Source organism: Anser anser, assembly GCF_964211835.1.
Source record: "Anser anser genome assembly, chromosome: 14".
Classification (NCBI taxonomy): domain Eukaryota; kingdom Metazoa; phylum Chordata; class Aves; order Anseriformes; family Anatidae; genus Anser; species Anser anser.
Genome location: NC_139735.1, coordinates 8173568 through 8194029, shown reverse-complemented (window position 1 = coordinate 8194029; position 20462 = coordinate 8173568). Strand labels below are relative to the sequence as shown.

The following is a 20462-nucleotide window of genomic DNA, read 5'->3' as shown; positions in this document are numbered from 1 at the left end:
AAGCTAAAAATGGTATACATTCTCTTATTGCTCAGCATTAGTATACATCGGGGACAGGAAACTGCTATCACGAATGCACAGACTTATTCTTCATTCTCAGAAAAAGGAAGAAATTGCAAAGTAATATTTTACTTCAGTATCTGTATAGAGTGTTTTTTCAAAAAAAGTTTGCACATTGCCTTAAATGTGTAAGTTCTTCCCGTAGTAAGAAAAGGGTGAAAGCAGAGAGTCAATTCATGACAGTAACTCAGTACTGACCTTATTTGGCCACATTTAATGCTCTCCTTCCATTTTTATGGCCAGTCCCAACTGCTGGTTCTCTCTCCCTTAGCGAACTGGCTGGCGAGCTGTAGCTATGTCAGTGCCATGTTTCTGAGACCAGCACGGTTAAAGCACTACCATTCTTATATCATTACAGTTGTATTTCTGAAATAGGCATTTATACTGAAATAAGTTATTTCCCTCAAAGTCTAGTTACATTTGGACAAGTCCCTTTACATTAGAAGCATTTGTGCTCCCAGAGGTTGAATGATTTAACTGTCTTGACAGAGATTAACCAAGTTATACAAGAACTAAACTGTGCAGAGAGCAAGCAACACACACCCTCCTTTCTTTAACTAAGAGGTATTGTCATGACTGCTACATCTGTATCATCCCCAAGAAAACCAGAGAACAGTAATAATAAAATTACTGCTGGCATCCTCCTTAAAGGCACCAAGAAACTACCCTGTGCTGCTATCTTTCACTCCACTGCACAGGAGGAGACAAATTACTTCCCAGGCCACAGAAGATGAGAGCACAATGTCTGTCCATACCCTAACAAAACTCAACTCTGTACGGTTTATTATTAGCTTAACTGTTTGAAACCTTCACTAATTACTACTAAAAATATTAGTAATGGGAAAGTCCAAATAATAAACAATGAGAAAGTCAAATAATAAACACAGCAGAGAATAAATCACTAGTTTTTAATATTTTAAAAAGTATAAAACCCTGTACATTTGACAAAAGCTTTTTAAAAATTCGTCATAGGAAACTGCTAGGCTTTCCCTTCTGTAAGGATGAGACATTATGTAGTTGAACAATTTGTTGCTAAGGTCAACCAAACACACTGGCCTTGAAATTTAATACTAAATGCCAACTGAAATATTATTTAATACTAAATACCAACTGTCTCTTATCTGAAAGAAAAAAGTATTTTTTCTTCTGCTTTTAACTACTCAAATGTACAATTTTTTCATTTTGTTTGTTTTTAATCATTTGGCAGTTCAATACAATTCCCCATGATTTAAATGCTATAGAAATAGCTGACATTTCTATACGCTTTTTCTACAAATATGCATTTACAAGGAACAATCAATTTATGATGAGTTCTTAATATTTAAAATATAATATGATTTTGGATTTTCCAAATGGATATATCCTTGTATGTCAGACAACATTCCAGTGCCTCCTTTTCATGCAACTATAGTGCTAAAAGCTGCTGTAAAGCTTCTGCTGAAGTTGCTGAAGAGGAATGTAAGTCGAACTCTGCCAGCCACCGTCCATGCTCCTCAGGTGCCAACAAGCCAAGCAGAGCAAATCATTAACTACCAGTTATACTCATCCAGGTATCAACTATCCTCAGCCAGAATCTCAGGATATTCCTCCCAGAACTGGTCCCCAATAATGTCACAGTGCAGGGGGACAACTTTAGTCCTACTCCGTGTCACTTCGATTTCCTTTTCTTCTGTTTCCTTTGGCAGTTTTATTTTCTTAGTTGTGACTTCATTAACCTGAAAATAGAGTTGACACATTAGCAAACGTAAGATTTCAGAGAGGATTCACAAACAGATGAGAAAAAAAAGCTATAGCAGAATTAACCATCAACCCTATAGCATGCTATAGAATTTGAATGATGAATCTTTTCAAAGAATCTATTCTTAATTTGATGAATCTATTCTTAATTTGATGACTAACATGAGTAGTTAGAACTGCACGTCATCATCATGTGGCTTGAAGAAATTAGCTACACGTTCACGTAACTCATTCCAAGTATTCTTGAATAAAGTAAAATATTTAAGTTGGAGCTACTTAAAGCAAATGGGAAACCTCAAAAATGTCTAAGATTACCGAGAAAAAATAATAAGAGCTGCAGCTTTACTATGTTCCTTTACATAAGAGGAAACGACTATTAAATATACTATGAGCTGAGCTACTTTTTTTTTTTTTGACTGAAAGTTTCTAGTACATCTGCAGTGAAAACACTTGAGAACCAATCCTGTGAAGAGCCTGGCACAGGCCCCAGTGATTACCGTATAAAACAGACAACAGTCATTAAAATATAATTTTTGAGGAAGCAGAATATACTCCCTCAATTCTCAAAGCTGCTAACACTAAGAAACTAACCACATACGATTCATTAAACAAAGGAGATTTACCTAGCAAATATATCAGTCCTGTGAAATTGTATGTAAAACATGAATGAAGAGATGACAACGTATACATCTCAACAGGGATAACTTATTTCTGAGACAGACTTCAGAGGCTAGTTTTGCTACTACGCTTATAGACATAGTTATGTCAAACACCTCCAAAGCAATTAGGCACCTTTCACTACATCATATGGAAAACGTGGTTAATTTTAAAATACATTTATAGATACACATCCACAGAGCGTTACTTCCCATTTGGTGATCGTACAGCGTAGCTTTTTGGCTACAGTTTAGCTACCCAAAACATGAACACGAAACGTGGTAATGCAGTTTTTACCTTCTGCCATATTAAGACAGTTCCTTTTCTATACATCAAAGGCTCATTGTTGTAGTTGATGTTGAATTCAGAAAATAAAATTTCATTCTTATCTCCAGCCAGCGTTCCCTGAGAGAAAATTAAAAAAGAACAAAAACTGTTGAAGACACAAACAAACAACCAAACCAATAAACAGGTTTTTCATCTTTAAATTACAAGGTGCAGTTTCCTTTCCAACTAGAATAATTATTTCAACAGCTAAACAGGAATATTAAAAAAAGGTAGTTGCTTTTTTTTTTTTTTTTTCCAAATCTGTTTTACATTTTCAAGAGGAACTGAAAGGAGTCAACAAAATTCAGGAGAAAACCAGAAACAATCTGCTGAAATCTGCACAGTAAGACAGTACTACAGGAGGGTCTGGAAATCCATAGTACCTGAACCCTCCCATTTTACTTCTTGCTTACAGATATTAGATGGTCACGTGATGTTTTTAAGATTTCTGAACTCACTAATTAAAAAATTAAAGTCCTTTTAGAACTCCAGTTAAGATGCATTTGCTAATCATATTATCATCTTTACAAGTTAAAAAAGTTGTTGAATGTACATCCACAAAATGGTTATCCTAAGAAAAGGCAGAGCTGAGTAGGCAAGACACAACTTAGCAAACCGGATGATTTTCTCTGTACCTAGAAGAACATGACCTCAAGAGATTTTTACCTGGAGTCTATCCTGTGCTTGCACTGGTGTCAAACCACTTCGCTGTACAAGCATCCAAAACACCGTATTGTAAAGGTTATTAACATGGCCTATAGAAAAAAAGATAGAGTGCTTACCAAATCCAATTGAATACTCAAAGAATAAAAAAAAAAAAAGCCACTTCATTTCCAGAATTATAACCGAAAAGACAGATAGAATCTTTCTGATCCATTTTTAACGTGCTGCATATCGTTTGAGACCAGGCTGGACGAGGCCCTAGGCAACCTATCTACTGAGAGATGTCCCTGCCCATGGCACCAGACAATATTGCCAACCCAAGCTGTTCTATGATTTTATGAATGACTAGAAGACAGATTCATGATACTTCTGAAAAGGGAGAGGGAGGGCAGAGGGAGAACAGTGCTTCTGTATAACACAAGTTATCTTAACTTGAACAACAGGGACTACATATTCATGGAGGCCTACAAATGAAACTCAGCAGTCTGATTCAGCATGAAATACGCAATACTTTCGCTATGTGGTTTGAATTGTAACATTCACATCTCTTCCTGCCTGCTCTAAAGAACCTGCTTTGGCAGGGGGGTTGGACCCAGCGATCTTTCGAGGTCCCTTCCAACCCCTTCAATTCTGTGATTCCTTTATCATCATCTTGATTTTAAAAAAAATGTATAAAAAATGAATTCTATTACTATTTCCTATGATGAATTCACTGCCAGCATGCACCAATACAGTACTAGTCTAAGGACTCAAAATTTTAGCCAACACTTCTGCAAAATCCCACCACGGGGATCTCAGTATTATTTATAACCATTACCCTGCCAAACTGTGCTTTAACCGTTAAGCACATAGGCAGACACACTGGCAATAAGGATGTTTCTGTTCAGGAAGACAATTCAGCTGCGCAGATCTCCATTCTCTAGCAATGCTTACAGTCCGCTTGTCTCCAGCTGAGGTAGTCCTTTAAGTTTTGGGTGCTAGGATACAGCACAATTCGTCCATCAAATCCCGGCGGGTACAGAAGCTGCTGGTCCTTAAAGTAATCCTTCCAATAGAAAACGTAACTGGAGGCAAACTGCGAGACCACGTGAGTCATAAACTTACTTGCAAACATAAAGCAAAGGAAAAAGGAATACGTCAATATGATTATATATATCCATGACTTTCTCAAGTATCAATAGCAGTGATTAGTGTGGACAGCATCATTTCTTACATAATGGTACAACAGAGCAGCAATGGCGGAGTCTTGTGGAAAATAAGAAGTACTATGAACCAAGGAAACGAGTTTAGAAAGGGAAACACTTTGTTAAAAGAAGTCTTGTTTTAATCAATACTTTTTAATGCTCCCTATCATTAAAAACTACAGAAATAACGCATGCAAAGAGTCTGCATGAAGAACTTGAACTACTTGTGGCACATACACCCAAATATACACCTAAATACAGCTCAGCTCCTAACCTCTGCGTATAGATAAAGGCAAACCTAAAGATGGGGAACAAATTACAGATTTACAGAGAGATGTTAAAAACAATTTCACTTCCTTATCAAAGCAGCTGTTACCTTGCTCTTCTTTTAAACCATTTACTTTTCCTTTTGAAAACAAAACTGTACTCATCGCTCTGCCCATAAGCGATAGCGATATCCTCCAGCTCCTGCATCACTGTCTGGGCACACCTGGTCATCAGGTGAAGAGCGCGGTCGTCGTTTGGCTTTTTGAACTCGTGTTGTTCAGCAAACCTTCAAAGCAAAAACGGGACAATAAGAACCTTTTAAAAGGTTAGTCAAAAATGCCAACCCACTCATTTTCACCATATTTATTTTCTATGTATATTGATTTGTAGTATCCGGGTAGCAGTAACGGTGAATTCCCTGCAGGTAGGAAAGAAATAACAAGAACTGTTGTTATGCTTTCTGGATAACACGTTCTTTGTCCCATCAGCCTCTCACCCTGATGAGATATGGGGGGGCAGCCCGGCCCCTGGGGGCTCAGCACCTTGGGGTGGGGATCAGCATCCCGGGGGGGGGGTGTCAGCACCCTGGGGTGGCCCGGGGGGGGGGGGGGGGGGTCAGCACCCCGGGGTGACGGTGTGAGGCTGTCAGCACCCAAGGGTCCCCTCCCCAGCCCCCCCGCCCCGTCGCCATGGCAACCGCCCCGCAACAAGCGCCTCGGCCACGGGCTGCCCCGCACCTGTGGAAGTTGCGGCCGTCGAGGCGGACCACTATCCAGCAGTTGGGCAGGCACGTGTCGTCCGCCTCGAAGTCCCGCACGTACTCGAACTTGCTCTTAGCCATGGGGGAGCGGCCGCGCCCCGCAGCCCGCCCGCTGCCCGCGCTGATGGCCGCCGCCGCCACCCGCCAGCACCCCCGCATGGCCGGACCGGAACCGGAACCGGAACCGCCGTCACACCCCCCCCCGGCCCTTCTAGGCAGCCGGGCGGACCTCTCTATGCCCCTGACGCGGTCTCCATAGCGACCGCAGTGCGAGGCGAGGCGAGCCGCGAGTGGGCGGGGCGAAGGAGGCAGCGGCGCGCTCCCATTGGCCGGCGGCCGCGGCGCGAGGGCGCGGCGAGCGTTGGCGGCCAACCGCGGGCGGGCAACGGCAGCGGCGTCATGGAGCGGGGCGGGGGCGGTGGCGAGCCCGGGCTTGGCCCCGGCCCCCAGGGGCTGGGCGGGGACCGCGGGGAGCCGACCCCGGAGCCCCTCCCGGAGCCTCCCCTCAGCGCCCAGTGGCACCCGCGGGGAGCCGCGGCCGCTGCTGAGGGCGGTGGGGAGCTGGGGAGCGGGCCGGGGAGCCCCCTGGCCGCGGGGGGAGCCCCGGCGGAGGCTGTCGGTGCCCCCCGAACGGATGCAGGGCGGGGAAGGGGCGGCGGGGATGGGCGGCGGGGCAGCGCGGAGGAGCCGCAGGGAGCCCTCAGGGCGAGGACGGGCGTGGGGGGCTCCCTGCACGGCTCCCCGCACGGTGCCGGTCCCGGTGCCGGTCACGGTGCCGGTATCACGGCGGCGCAGCCCCGCGGGGAGCCCCCGGGGGTGCTGCCCCAGGCGCTGAGGGTCCCCCTGGTGCTGCGGCCGCTGCCCGCCGCCGGCCGCCTGCAGCTGCCGGGCCCGGTGCCCGCCGAGCTGCTCCGCGTGCCCCAAGTGCCCCTGAAGCCAGCGCCGCTTAAAATGCAGGCGTTGCTCGAGCCGCCGGTGAAAATCGAGACCAAAAACGTGCCCCTCACTGTGCTGCCCTCCGACTCAGGTACTGAGGAAGCAGGTTTGTGGGGCTGCAGCGAGCGGCACGCAGCTGGCAGGCCGTCACATGGGAAAACACGAAAAAATAGCGGGAAAATAACGTTAGAGTGGAAAAAAAAAGATAGAGAACCACCTCTTTGAATATATTATTTGTAAAACTGCCTAATTCAGGATAAGGTGTGCATGTGTGTGCACAGAGCTCTAGTAGTTGGCTCGAATCAATACAGCTTTGTCTGTTTGCTCCCTGACTGTATTAAACCCCTCCATAACTTCAGAATCACATCGAATTTTGGTGACAAGTTTAAATTTAGACATCTGTTGATCCTTAAAATGAAGCATTCATATGCTTCTCTGAGAGAATTTGGACGTGTTAAGTGACAAACTTTGTACCATTTGGATTAAAAGCTTACTTTTTGGAAAGAAAAGGCTTTTAAAATTTATACTTTTGGCACTTTTGAAATTAATGACTTTAAGTGAAATCCTGAGGATAAGAATACTTCAGCCCTTCATTGATAATGTGGAACAACAGTCTATTTCTAAGCCTTTTTCAGAGAGGAAGTTGTTTGCTGAGGGATCAGTTGTGAAAGGTCTGGATGTTCGTAATGTCACCAGCTCATTTCAAATGCAGCCTGTTTACAAAGACCTAAATCTGGGTGTCATGTAAAACATTTGGTAAGACAGATTCACCCAGCAGATGAGTGTCCATATCTGAGAAAAGAGAGAGTAAAATAAATAAATAGAAACCTAGAACAGCAGCAGCTGAGAAACTGGAGACATACCACCATTAGATCTCATCCCAGCATCATTAGGGCTTTTGGATACATAGTTCTAGTGGTGATGACAAATTTGTAGTGATACATCTGTGCTATACAGTGCTTAATTTATAAATTCATAAGTTACAGAAAACAGTCTAGCCAAGTGAAAACCAAACTGTCTTTAACAGTCGCGTTTCATATTTTTAAAAATAGATTAACGAACAAAATCCATGTAAATGATTCCTTATGCAGTGCTTCAGTGGAGGTTATAGAGGTACTCCCTTGCACTTTTCTAGGAAGTGCTCTCTGAACATGCATTGAGTTCTGTGTGCTCCAAAGCTCTAGTAATTCTTTTGACTGTTGCCAAATATCCTCTTGATATATTATTAAGTGTAACCTGTATCACATATATTGCCTGGAAGATGATCCTCTTTCCTCATTTTGTTGCATAGGAATGCCAGATACTCCATTTAGCAAGGACAAAAGTGGCCACGTAAAGCGTCCAATGAACGCATTTATGGTGTGGGCTAGGATTCATCGGCCTGCTCTAGCCAAAGCTAACCCGACTGCCAATAATGCAGAAATCAGTGTTCAGCTCGGGTTGGAGTGGAGCAAACTGAGTGAAGAGCAGAAACAGCCCTATTATGATGAAGCTCGGAAAATAAAACAAAGGCACAGAGAGGAATTTCCTGGTAAACATTTATTTATTTATCTCAATAGTTTAGAAGTGCAGGATTTGTGGAAAATTTGATTTCTTTTATTAGAGCAAATAGTAGAGTTGGAAAACATGACAAAAATTTCAAGCACTCAGTCCCTCTATCAGCTTTATAGTACCTGAAAGCATATTCCTTTCTTAAAGTATCCATAAATGATGTGGCATCTTTTATAGCCTCTAATGTTTCCGACATTCTTAGCCCACTACAACTGTAGCATCTCCTGCATGGGTTAAAAGCCTCATGCCCTGTACAGAGTTTATTCTGAACATGGATGCAAAAAGAGCTGCCCAGGTGGTCTGTGGTGACACATGTATCCTTCCTCAAAAACAATAAATGGAAAGTGCCACAGGAAGCACAAATGCCATTGCATTCTGTGGGATTCTTCAACGTTTAGTCTGGGGATTCACAAGTAAGAGTGTGGAATATGTTGTTCCTCAACCTTTTGCCAAAAGGATTAACAATTTGAACCCTTACCAAATTCATTTGTTCATAGCACTGCAGTTAATTAAAAGGACACTAATAAAACAAAGCACAAGTATTTGTATTTTGAACACTGTGAAAGGTGTTGAGACATCAGGTGTCATAATCCTTTATCTCTGTGATGTCATAATCCTGCGAGTTCACTGTTAAGGCTAATGCTGGTAGACAAACATGATTAATGTGTCATAAATACACCAAAGATGAAGAGTAGCACTCCTTCCTTGCACTCTTCCAAAAAAAAAAAGGGGGGGGGGGAATTGGGGAGGGACTTTAAGGTAGCCTTAAGAGTTAGCCTGGGTTGCTAGCCTGTGTAAGAAACATCTGCTCAGTAAAAAACTGTGTGTTTATAAGTCTGCTAGTGCTTGATCAGTGTTGTAAGTCAGAGGCCAATGTACTCCTTATTGCCAAAATCTATACAGGATTCCCAGTGGGCCATATGTTCAGTTGTCTCTTGTAACCTGCAGGTATATGTTAAATTTACAGGGTAAGGAAAAAAATCAGGAAAGATCCACATTTTGAATACAGTCATAGTTTTCTTCTGGACTGAAAGCCCATCATGCAGTGTTGTGTTCTCCATTGCATGCTTTCCTTAGTTGTGCCATGTCACATCCCACTGTTCTGTATTTATGTGTGTCACAAAACTCTTTTGATTCGGTAACATAAAAACAGTGCCCAAATGTGTCCATTTTATTTCTACTTCTGCTAAAATTCCCCATTTGCTAGCTCACTGGCACAAATGGAGTTTTGCCATTGACCATTGGAGCAGTTTAGGGACTCTTCTTTCTTTCTTTCTTTCTTTCTTTTTTTTTACTTTTTCTTTCTTTACATATTTCAGAATTATGGTTACAGTAGTTTTACATAAAAAAGAGACCATCCCATAAACAGGGTGTCTGCATCTTTTTCATCTCTGGCAGGTTGGGTTTATCAGCCACGACCAGGCAAAAGGAAGCGTTTTCCACTGAATGTCTCTGGTCTACTTTCCGGCACCACTCAGACTATCATCACTACAAATCCAGCTGCCGTTCTTCCCTTCCAATCACCTGGGTACTCTGTCGTTATCCCCACTGTTCAGAACAGTATTGGACATCCAGTCTGTGAGTTTTCAATACTGAATGATTTTTAAAATTAGGAATCTACCTATTAAAGTTGCATTTAACCTAGAAAGATCCTTTTTATAATCAGTCCATATGGGCAGTGAAATAGGGTGTGCCATGAAAGCCCACAGGCAAATATAATAGCTAACCTGCAGCCCCTCACATTTTGTGGTGAAAGAGCTCTGTCTCTGATTGCAAGGACAGTGGATCACAACAAATAGCTTTGGTCCAAGCACTGGACCTTTTCTCTTTAACTATACTGACTCGAATGAGGCTAATGAGACAAGAAAACTAAATGCCTGTTTATGCTAGATGGTGATATTTGGAGATGTAAAAGAGAACACTTTACTTTGTTCAGGTGAAGTTCTGACTTAGGATATGATCCTTTCTGAAATCATTCTGTAAATTTGACTGAATAAGCTATTTTTTGTGTTCTTATGCTAGTGTGGTCTTTTGGGTGGTCCTTTGGGGACCAGGAGTTGGACTTGATGATCCTTGTGGGTCCCTTCCAACTCGGATATCCTATGATTCCAAGATTCAATGATATTATGGTGTCCTCACATGCTACTATGTTTCATTCTGAAGTTTACTCTCCTATTGTGGTTCAAATCACTCTTAAATACAAATGGTAAAATCTAGAAGCATTTAAGTCCAGTTGACTCAGAATTTAGACTCCTGGGCTAGGTAGTGGTTTTTGAAAACACTAATGCAATGTGTTTTGAAATCTTATTGTATAAAGGCAGCCTTTAACATACAACATGATCTCAAGTGTACATCTGCAAAATGTTTCAGTGAGATTGGCTGGTGGGTGCGTTCGTTGGTGAAACAAGTAAGAAAATATATTGGAGAGTTGTGTGTTGTAATTACTGCTTCTGCTCCTCACTGCTGCTTTGGCACCATGCAGATTTATTAAGAATTTGGTTCATTCCATCTCAGATGGTAAATGTGGCAGGTGTTCAGAGCTTCAGGCACTAAGTGCACACTCCGGCCCCATTCTGTGGCTATCCCAGAACACGATGCAGTCCTCACTAGACTCACAGCCTCAACACTCACCAACCAATCCATTATTCATTCACCTTTTTCTTCTTGTTGAAGGAAGCTTGAGTGTGTGGACTCCAAAACCACCTGTCAGAACATACATAGGCCAAGTGACGCGTGAATGAGAGTTGCAGGGAAGTGATGCTAGGAAGTGTTTTGGAGAAAGTGATTTTGGCCCTAGTGATTTTGGTTTTGTTACGCCACTGTTTGTGACATCTCTTCCTTTACTCATGTCTGATAAATAACTGCTCTGTTTCCTAAAGGTGAAGCTCTTTCTGCCATCCGTCTGCCAGCTTCTTCTGTTCAACGTCCAGGTCCAATGACTCTTTTCCAGTCTACTTTTGCGAGCACCACATCATTGGCAGTTCCAGCTCCAACCCTGCCCCTGCACCCTGTAATTGCATCACAGCACTTTGCTGAATCTGTTCAGACAGAAGCTTGTGATGTACCTTCTGGATCCACCTGCTCTCTGAAGAGACTTACACCAGTTTTTGTTGAGAGCTCCGGTAGAAACCCAAGTAACACAGTCACTGCTCATGGCAGATTTTCCGTTTCTACCATTGAGCTCCCAAAGGAGTACTCAGGGCTTTCTGCTTGTCCTAGAGGAGTACCTCTTTCCCAAGCTACTCCTCTTCCTCACTCATATCTCTATGAGAGTCCTCCCATTGGGCAGCCAGTTCATCTGTTTGGAGCACCTCCTCGATTTTCATTTCATCACCCTTACTTTGTACCTGGACCTTACTATTTCCCCTCAAGGTAATGCAATCCTTCATTTCAATACCAGCGAGATTAAGTGCTAAAGGGCTTCAACTTTCAGAAAGTAGATGGAGCTTTCAGTTCTTGAGGCAAGAATGCAGTGCCAGGAAGGAGAGCTGCTCTTACCTTCCTATAGCTCCTCTGTGGTTGGACCTGCTGGCCTGAGGCTGTTTGTAATATATGCCCAGTTACTGAAGGCTCCATGGTACTAATTTAATAATTGGCATTCCCAAGCCCACAGTAAACAGAAGTATCCTCTCTCCACTTTGTGCACCTAAGATGCACGACATCTGATTTCTACAGAAAAGTATTAGGTAGAGATAGTGTAAATATATTTTCAAAATGATCAGATACAATTAAAGTAGGTGTGTGAGATGTCTCCCAGCTACTAGGATTGCAGCTGTCATAACTACCAGTATTTCTGAAATCCAGCCTAGTGGGAAATGTCTTCAGAATTCTTACGTAAGTAAGTAGTCTTTACTAGTTTGTCTTTGCAGTTTCTGGGCAGTAAATGAGAGAAGATCACTTAATCAAAGAACTTACAAGCTAACACATGCAATATCCCGTGGGTATTTCCTAAGCTAAGTATGCACAGAAAGTACCAGTGTCCTCACACTAAATTTCTCTAACACTGCGTAGATTATATGTGTGTCATTTTGCATCAGAATACAAATTCCAAGAGGACACAACAAAGACAGTTATAGTTTGGCTTAGGAACTTCTTGCAATTTATTTATGTATTTATTAGTAGCAATCACTGTAATTTCTTTAAATACATTGACAACCACATACGGGGCACAAGGATTTTCTCTCAGTCCACTTGTTTAATAACAACTTAATACACACAAGAGGTCATTCAAAGAATAAATAAGAGTGTTTTACCCCAGCTCTGTCACAATTTTTGGTACATAGAAGTAACAAACTGATTTTGGATACTTCATTTTACTATTCTGAGTATGTACATTAATATACTGCAGGCTTACTTGATTCTATTTTATCTAGTATATTATTTAATTAATATTAAAAAAAAGATGATTAGCTTAGAAAAATTAGTGCCATTCTGATTGTCTTAGCTGAATGGAAATCTAGGGAATCTGCATTTCTGAACGACACTTTCAATCTCTTTCATTGCAGCACGTGCCCATTCAGCCGGCCTCCATTTGGCTGTGGGAATTTCTCCAGCTCAGTGCCAGAATGTCTTGGCTTTTATGAAGACAGGTACCAGAAGCAGGAGATGAAGATTTCGGTTCTGGACAGAGACTATCCTTTCAGGGAATACCCAGAGGAAGTCGTACATGAGGACTCATACAACTGTGAGAGACTTGAGGAAGTGACCTGTCACAGCAGCCGCAGTGAGGAGGAGTGTGTAAGCCCCACACCACAACTGGACATTGGAGCAATTGAGAAAGTTTTGTCAGCCACCCCACCTACTCCTTCCAGCATCCAGCTAATCAATGTGACTGACAGTGAGGAGGAGGAAGAAGAAGAAAAGGTGTTGCGAGAGCTGTAATTTTTAAAACAAATGATAAGCCAAGGAAATAGAGAATTGGAAATAAATCTTTTCTTCAGTACCGTCTTCAGAGAGTGTGTTCAATGGGAAACCTATGTAGCTTGAGCAACCTGTGCATGTCATTTTGAGGACTTTGATGATCTGTTTGTATTTTGAGAGGTCACATAAAGAACTGGGGATGTGTAAAAGCCTCTGAATTTCACCTGGTTCATCAGGGCATTGTTTGGACTCTAGCTCAGGAAATCGCTTACACAGGAACTTAGCTTTAAGCATGTGACAATGTACTTTCTGAGGAGAGAGATGTTTAATCACATCCTTTTAATGCTCCTCTGAATCAGGATACTGCCTTTTATTGTTTACAGACATTTTAATGGTATTTGCTGTAATTTTGTAGGTATTACTTTTAGGAGTTTTAACAAGAGAAATAATTCTGTTTTATTACTGTAATGTAATTCTTACTACAGTAGAAGACTATGAGGCCTGGAAAGTGAAGTCAAGAATGATTCTGCAATGCTTTATATTTTTGCTTTGATAAGACAGTTTTAAGTTTAATTTGGTTAATTTTTAACTTTACTCTGCATTTGTGGTATGAATGTTATATAATGCACTGAAAATTTAGATTGGTTTCAGTAATATCTTAGTCTGTAGCCAGTTCCATTAATGAAAATGGATTGTCCAGAAGGTATGGGGAGGTATGGTAGCATCCAGAGAGTGGAAAGTGGATGGGATCTAGCCCTGTGACTTACATTAGTGGATTGTGACTTGATCCCTGAGTGTAGTTATTACTGTACGGAATTCTCCATAGAATACCAAATTCTCTGAAGAATATCAAAGGCTTTTAATAGGGAGAGTATCTGTACTGTACTCAAAGAGTAAAGAAATTCAAAAGTTTTTGACCAAAATATGTAATTAATGTTACTAACATTTATTTTTCTGTTTTATGAAAGGGATGGTCATTTCTTTCTGGGAATCCTGTTATTTTACTGTTGTTTATTTGAATAAACTCACCTGAACAACGTACCAATAGTGTTTCATTTTAAGCCACGAACAATGAACTGAGTGGGGACGTGTAATTCATGATTTATCTAACTCAAAGACTTACAGTGCAGCTAAACTGCACATGCCTAGAATGACTAGCTCAAATCAATTTTCTAGACAATTTTTGCAACTAACGGTAGTGTATACATATATGTGTGTGTATTTATGTTTATAATTATGTAAGTCCAGCTACCACAGAAATATGGGAAGAGCTAAAAAACACAGAAGGAGAAGTACATTCATGCTGGGCTGGCGGTGTTCTAAGCAATGATTCAGAAGAAGCTACACTGATGTCTCATCCAGCACATCCTGTCTTGTGTGGGCTGTCACACCAGACCTGCTGGACCTTGATTGCCCTGTCTAACCTAATGCTTAGGCCCCCCATATCCATCCACTAAGACAGCATTATTGATAAAGGCAGGTACCAATGAAGTTTCCATATGCCTCAAAAGGTAAGCCTAAATCAAGGCAGAGTAGATATCCTTGGGGTTCTTTGCGTTTTAACTTTATAGTCTTATATCAACATTTTAATGCTTCTCTGGGCTCTTAGTTCCATTTCCAAGCTTAAGATCATTTGAGAACCACTGCATTTTGTAGTTAAAGAGCACATTTAAAAGCATGGGTAAATACTGCCTACACTACATTGCAACTGTATTGTAAGCAGCCCCCAGCTCCTACTGCATCTGTAATGCAGATGAATCGTTAAGAAGAAAGTCTTATAAATAGTAGAAAGTGTTATTAAATTATCTTCTCAATGAAAGCTGATCTGGCCTGCAGGAATGCCTGTGGGCAAATATACTAATTCCTAAACAAGTATGTTTCAGGGCATAAAACAGCTGTTGGTGGGATTATTCTCTAGATCTAACTTTCTTCTTTCCCTTTTTTCCTTTTTATACACAACGGAATAGGATATAAGACATATTGCAGTGCATATTCTAGTGCAGACTCTAGAATGGTTGCCTTCCACAGACAATTCACATTTACTTTGTCCCATATGGGGTGTCCAGCGCTTTTTAAAGGGAAGTGCCTCCGATCTGCTCAGTTGTACCCAGTGCTAATGGTGAAGCTGGTGCTGACGCACATGAGCTTCAGTGGGTCGAGGGATTCAGCATTTGCTGTGCCAGGTCCATCTGCTAATGGGACCTTTGCTGCTCATTTAGGAAAACACAGTATTATACCCTCAATGGAAATCTGCTCTGTTTAATACCACAAAATCCATATGAAGAGAAGACTGAGGATTAACACATCCTGTATGTCAGTTTGAAACAAAATGTAGGGCTGATCTTTCCTGTCCTTCCAGGTAGAGCTGAAGTCCCAGATAAGTTATATGGGATCTGTGTCTGTAGAACTACAGCACTGGACCCAGCCATCTCTGTTGTTTACTGTAATCTAAACTAAAAATCACCTTGTGCACTTCTCAAATTGTTATATATATATATATCAGATGCAGATATTCCAAAGTTTTTTTTCCTCCTTCTTGGAAAAGTCTTGACATTTTGTAGTGCTTCCTGGTGTGCCCACTGCCTGTGGCTATTCTTTTGCAGAGATGACTTTCTGCTCCAAAGTTATGGAACATTTTTTATGGACTGGATGTTATTAAAAGCCCTTATGTTATTATACCTGTTCCTCTTCTCATGAGTGTAAACTGCTTCTGTATATTCACTCTCAGAGAAAACACAAGCTTGGGGAAGTTTGCAGTCAGTGTGGAGAGGACCGCGGTGCTCTACATATACAAATACAGTCAAAGAGATGCAGCGTGTCAGCACATACAACCTCGTACCATTAGGTCCACTTGGCTGTAGGAATGAAGCAAAAGCAGCAGCAGTGGCCCACCCTTTAAAAAAAGCGTAGGGAGCATTTTGGTAGCATTTCACTAACAGCACATCGGGACAAGCCCTTGCCTGGTACCTGATCATCTTACAGCACTTCTCCCTCTTTGGCAGGGCAGCTGCTCTAAGGCTCTTCCAAGTATTCCCGCTATCCTACAGGCATGGTGGAAAAGCAAAGCTAAACAGAAGAGTCTGGGGCTGCCAAAGACGTTCTCAAGTCCTAAGGCCTGAAATAATGACGTTTGCTGGTAAATCACCAGTTCCCGTCACAGATCCACAGTCTTCCTCCTTTGATCATTTCAAGTGATCTGAAAGAGGAAAAATGTTCTGAAAAACAGAAGATTTCACATTTCCCTCAAGTCAGGCAAAGTCATAAAATTTCTTTCTTTGGTGCAAGTGTCTAAAATGTAGAGGTTGGGCAGGACAAAATGTCTTCTATATTCTCTTTCTGAGACTTTGATTTTTGGTAACATTTCCTCCAGTGTCAGCAGAAGGCTTTCAACAGCAGTTCATTCAGCAGCTTTTCCTGTTTCTGAATCGAGAGTTCCAGTGAAATATTACTGAGCTTTCAGTCTGATACATGTCCAAGACATTCTCTGCATAAATCTGTTTCTTTAGCAGGCACTCTCCAATGTGGGTCTACCTCTCTCTTTCCTTCTAAGTGGTTAACTCCTAATTTACTCCTAAATTACGATGGATATAAGGGGAGAATCAGCATCTTTTGCTTTCCAGCCAACAATAATAGCGTTAAACTGTGGAGTAAGTGCAGAAACCCCACTGCAAAAGCATGCTCATCAGCTTTGACCTGGGGAAACTGAAACACCTGATTTCCAAAGGTGCTGAACAACTGCACGCACGGCCCCTTGCTCTGGGTGCTGCATGGGGGCTGCAGCTATTAGCTATATCCTTGCCTTGATCACAGGGATGTCAGAGATAAGGAACAGACTTCCAAATTCCCAGCTGATACTTTTAATCAGGAAATCAGGTTTCTGGAGGAAATGAGCTTGAGCCTTTGTAATTCCCAGATAACCAAAAGCTTGATCTTGCTCTGTCCCATTAAGTTCAGCAAAAGCTTTTTGAAGAAATGGTCTGGGGCAGGATCTGACTCATCCCGTGCCAGAGGCAGGTAGCGTTACAGCTTCTGAGCACTGTTAATAGGGCTAGAATATCCCGAATCTTTCCATGCAACTATGTCTGAGCAATGCAAGTGATATATCATATAAATATAGATTAAACTATTTATAACAACGGCACAGTCTGTGGTTATATTTTTATAGAGGGAGTTTCTGGTGATTATAAATTAAGATATCAATTCTCATATTACTAAAACCCAGTGATAAAAATATCACTATATAACAAATGCAAACACTGCATGTATTTTATTTTCATGATACTTGAATGATGACAGAAATCACCAACAGCTAGTTACTGGTCCAAGTATTGTAACATTTTAAAATAATGCAAATAGTGCTCCTTTTATTTCATTCTATGCATTTTTTTTTGATCTGATCTTTTTGAGAAATAAGTGGAGTAGTTCCTGTGAAGATTTGTTGTACTGGTAAGATTTGTGACAATCTTTCAGTGCAAGCAAATATGCTCCTCTTCAAAGGTTCTTCTTTTCTTTTTTTCTTTTTTCTTCTTAGGGTGAGAGAAATTTAATTCATGGATGAAAGCAGAATAGCTGTCTAAATTTGGGTTATGTATTTACTTATTCATAATATTACGTTCAATATACTCCACATATTTAGGAAAGAGCTGATCTGGTCCCTGGATTTTTGCTCTGAGAAAGGGCCTGATTTGTGTGAAGACGATGTGTGACCAGGCTGTGGGTCCGATAAAAGGTCATTTATGGCCCACGCACCCTGGTGAGTCCTTCTAGGACTCTCCAAGATGTCCTAGCTTTCTTCTGCCAGGGCGATACTGGGGGGATGCTGACCTTCACAAGACGGAGGAGGTTTCTCAGCTCAGCGTGTGAAGTGCTAGGGGAGAGAGGGGCCATGTAGGATGGCCATAAACCAAAATGGGGTCTGCAGACAGAAACAGGCCCATTTCCTGTGGGCACAGTTGCAGGAAAAAGCAGAGACCTTCAATAAAAGAGAGCTCAGTGGTTTCAAGAACATATGAAAACCCCTGGACAAGAGACAAAAGCATTACTGCTATCTGGCCAGCCTTTTTTCTAAATGGATTGTTAATTTCCTATTGGCCTGATTTACCAATTCACTCGGAAATATAGCCAGGTGCAATTTCTCCCCATTTCTTATGCCGCTTTCCTGGTGGCTCACCTGCACAGACGCTCCCCTCAGCAGAAGCGATGTCAGCGTGCTCGTGCTCTGCCTCGGGGCAGGGCTGGGGGCCGCCAGCACCTTTCGCACCAGCGTCCCCGTCCCTGTGTCCCAGCCTGGGCTGATGTCACCTGGAAATGGGCTCCTGCCCCTGAAATGCTGAGATCCCAAAGAGATGGTGCATGGAGCACACAGCCCATGGGGCAGCCCTGAAGGGTGCAGGAGAAGACAGGGACACCCCTTTGGGAGCCTCACACCAGTGAGTGGCTATCCCCGAAGGGCAGCACAGGGCCCGGGAGCTGTGGGTGCTCCCAAGCCCTTCCTCACCCCCAGTCCCTCCATCTGCCTTAAGGGGAGGGAGGCAATGAAGTTGATTTTGCTTCTGGCCAGCATAAATCACAGCCTGCATCCCTTCAGCCGCCCAGTGGCAACGGCATTGCCCTGGAGAGAAGGGATTTAGGATGCCTCTGGCGACACGGGTTCAGCCGCGAAGGAGCTGGCTGGGTTACCTATAAATACAATAAATACACCAACAGTGCCAGAGCACAGCTCCTCCAGGAGCTTAAAACCTATTTGCCTGCTTAACGCAGCGGGTCTCCCCTCTTTTGAGGCCCGACAGCTTTCTGTGCTGGCACAGCGCCTGGCGGCGGGGGACCCCAGGGCTCCCCCCCCCGGTACCCGAGACGCATCCCGGAGCCGGGCTGGAGGAAGGGGAGGAGGAGGAGACACCCGGCAGCACCCCCACCCCCCGAGGCAGGGGGCTGTAGGGCCGGCTGTAGGGCCGGGGGGTGGGAGGGGAAAGCTGCGCCGGCAGCTTTTATACGCGGGGCGGCGGCGGAGCCGCTCCTGCCCGGAGCCATGCGGGGCCGGGGGCTGCTCTGCGGCATCGCCCTCTCGCTGCTGCTGCGGCCACCGCGCCGTGAGTGCGGGGGGAACCGGGTGTGGGGGGGGGGGACAAGTGCATCTGGCTGCCTGAGCCCTGGGGAGGGTGGGGTGGGATGGGGAGGATGGCATAGGGTGGGGTGGGGTGGGATGGGGAGGATGGCACGGCGTGGGGTGGGATGGGGTGGGATGGAGGGGGTCTCCTCCGGCTCCCCCCGGCCCAGTTTCGCGTTTTTTCACTCGGGGGCCGGGCTGGTGAGCTGCTCGCCTCGTTTTTCCCCAGGAGGAGAGGTGGCCGCCGGCTCGGAGCCGCAGCCCGTGGTGGTGGTGCCGCGCTGGGAAGCGCCGGGGAGCCCCGGCGGCGAGAAGGTGGGTGGCTGAGAGCCGGCTCGTGCCTGCTTTGCCGACACCCCCGGGGGTTTCGGCAGGGGGGGACTAACGCCGAGGGCAGGGCGAGCCCCGCTTTGGTCCTGCCGGCCGAGCTGCGGGGGGGCTGCGGGGAGCAGAAGCGCGGCTGGGGGGTGCGTGAGTGCAAACACAAAGCCCCGCACCCTGCTCAGGTGCAGGTCTGAGAATCACAGGATGGCTTGGGTAGGAAGGGACCTTAATGCCCACCCAGTTCCAGCCCCCTGAAATGAGCAGAGACACCTCCCTCCAGCCCAGGTTGCCCCCATCCTCATCCCACCTGGCCTCGAGCACCTCCAGGGATGGAGCATCCACAGCTCCTCTGGCAGCCTGTGCCTTGCGCACCGTTTGTGTCAGTGCAGAGCTTGCTCCTCTCCTCGTACACATGACAATTCAGCGGCGTGTCAGTGGTCTGCAGCCGTTTTGGGAACTGCTGGGATGCCAGACTTGAAATCAACCGCAAACCACAGTTCCATTTCCCAGCATCTGTGTTGTTGCTCTCAAGAAGTTATCAGTTGCATAATGAAGTGGGAAAGGAAAATCCAAGTGATGTTTAAATGGTGAACCAGGAAAAGGGAAGCTACAGCATTATTCTAAAGAAAAATTATGGTGTCTCTCCATAAGCGTTGTTATTCTGGGCTTTGTCCTCACCATATAATGGGAATTTCCAAAACTTTATATAAGAAAAAGCTACAATGACTTTCTCATGCTCTTAATTCTCTTAAAAATGTTCTTGCAACATAGCCTTGGAAGTTTTGTTTCTCTCTGTTATTGATAGCAATATGAATACATCTGGACAGCATTTGCCCTTACATAAATTTGCTGTGTCTCAGGGGTCTCACTCGGTTTGTTTCAGGCAAATTCCTGTTGGCTCCCAAATGAGTGTTAGCAAAGCTTATGTACAGCTGGGATGTTTCAGTTACACGGCAATCAATGCACTCTGAAGTAGTATATTTATTGAAGGAGAAGGGAAAGCATTAATAGTAATAACAATGTTTGCACA

The 20462-nt window shown here is 43.7% G+C and overlaps 3 protein-coding genes across 5 annotated transcripts in view; 2 read left to right on the top strand and 1 right to left on the bottom strand.

Annotated features, from left to right (window-relative positions):
• Positions 1-956: 956 nt before the first annotated feature.
• THG1L (tRNA-histidine guanylyltransferase 1 like) lies at positions 957-5846 on the bottom strand. 3 transcript variants are annotated; one of them, XM_083799038.1, is made up of 6 exons: positions 5633-5846; positions 5005-5181; positions 4378-4547; positions 3448-3536; positions 2752-2859; positions 957-1775 (listed from the first exon to the last, which is right to left on the bottom strand). In XM_083799038.1, the coding sequence occupies exons 1-6, from the start codon at positions 5812-5814 to the stop codon at positions 1614-1616; spliced, it is 888 nt and encodes a 295-aa protein (XP_083655164.1). In that variant the 5' UTR covers positions 5815-5846; the 3' UTR covers positions 957-1613. The 3 variants fall into 3 exon arrangements, with proteins under 3 accessions (XP_083655164.1, XP_083655165.1, XP_083655166.1); XM_083799039.1 differs by having other exon boundaries at positions 5727-5815; XM_083799040.1 differs by lacking the exon at positions 5633-5846 and having other exon boundaries at positions 4378-4543; positions 5005-5144.
• A 193-nt stretch (positions 5847-6039) lies between these two features.
• Positions 6040-13092, top strand: SOX30 (SRY-box transcription factor 30). The gene is made up of 5 exons (XM_083799027.1): positions 6040-6682; positions 7883-8122; positions 9541-9720; positions 11022-11514; positions 12648-13092. The coding sequence occupies exons 1-5, from the start codon at positions 6055-6057 to the stop codon at positions 13021-13023; spliced, it is 1917 nt and encodes a 638-aa protein (XP_083655153.1). The 5' UTR covers positions 6040-6054; the 3' UTR covers positions 13024-13092.
• A 4140-nt stretch (positions 13093-17232) lies between these two features.
• Positions 17233-20462, top strand: part of ADAM19 (ADAM metallopeptidase domain 19) — a 33984-nt gene continuing 30754 nt past the window's right edge. The window contains exons 1-2 of the mRNA XM_083799024.1: positions 17233-19091; positions 19338-19423. Coding sequence (XP_083655150.1) covers positions 19031-19091; positions 19338-19423 — 147 coding nt within the window. The 5' untranslated portion in view covers positions 17233-19030. The remainder of the gene's footprint in view (positions 19092-19337; positions 19424-20462) is intronic.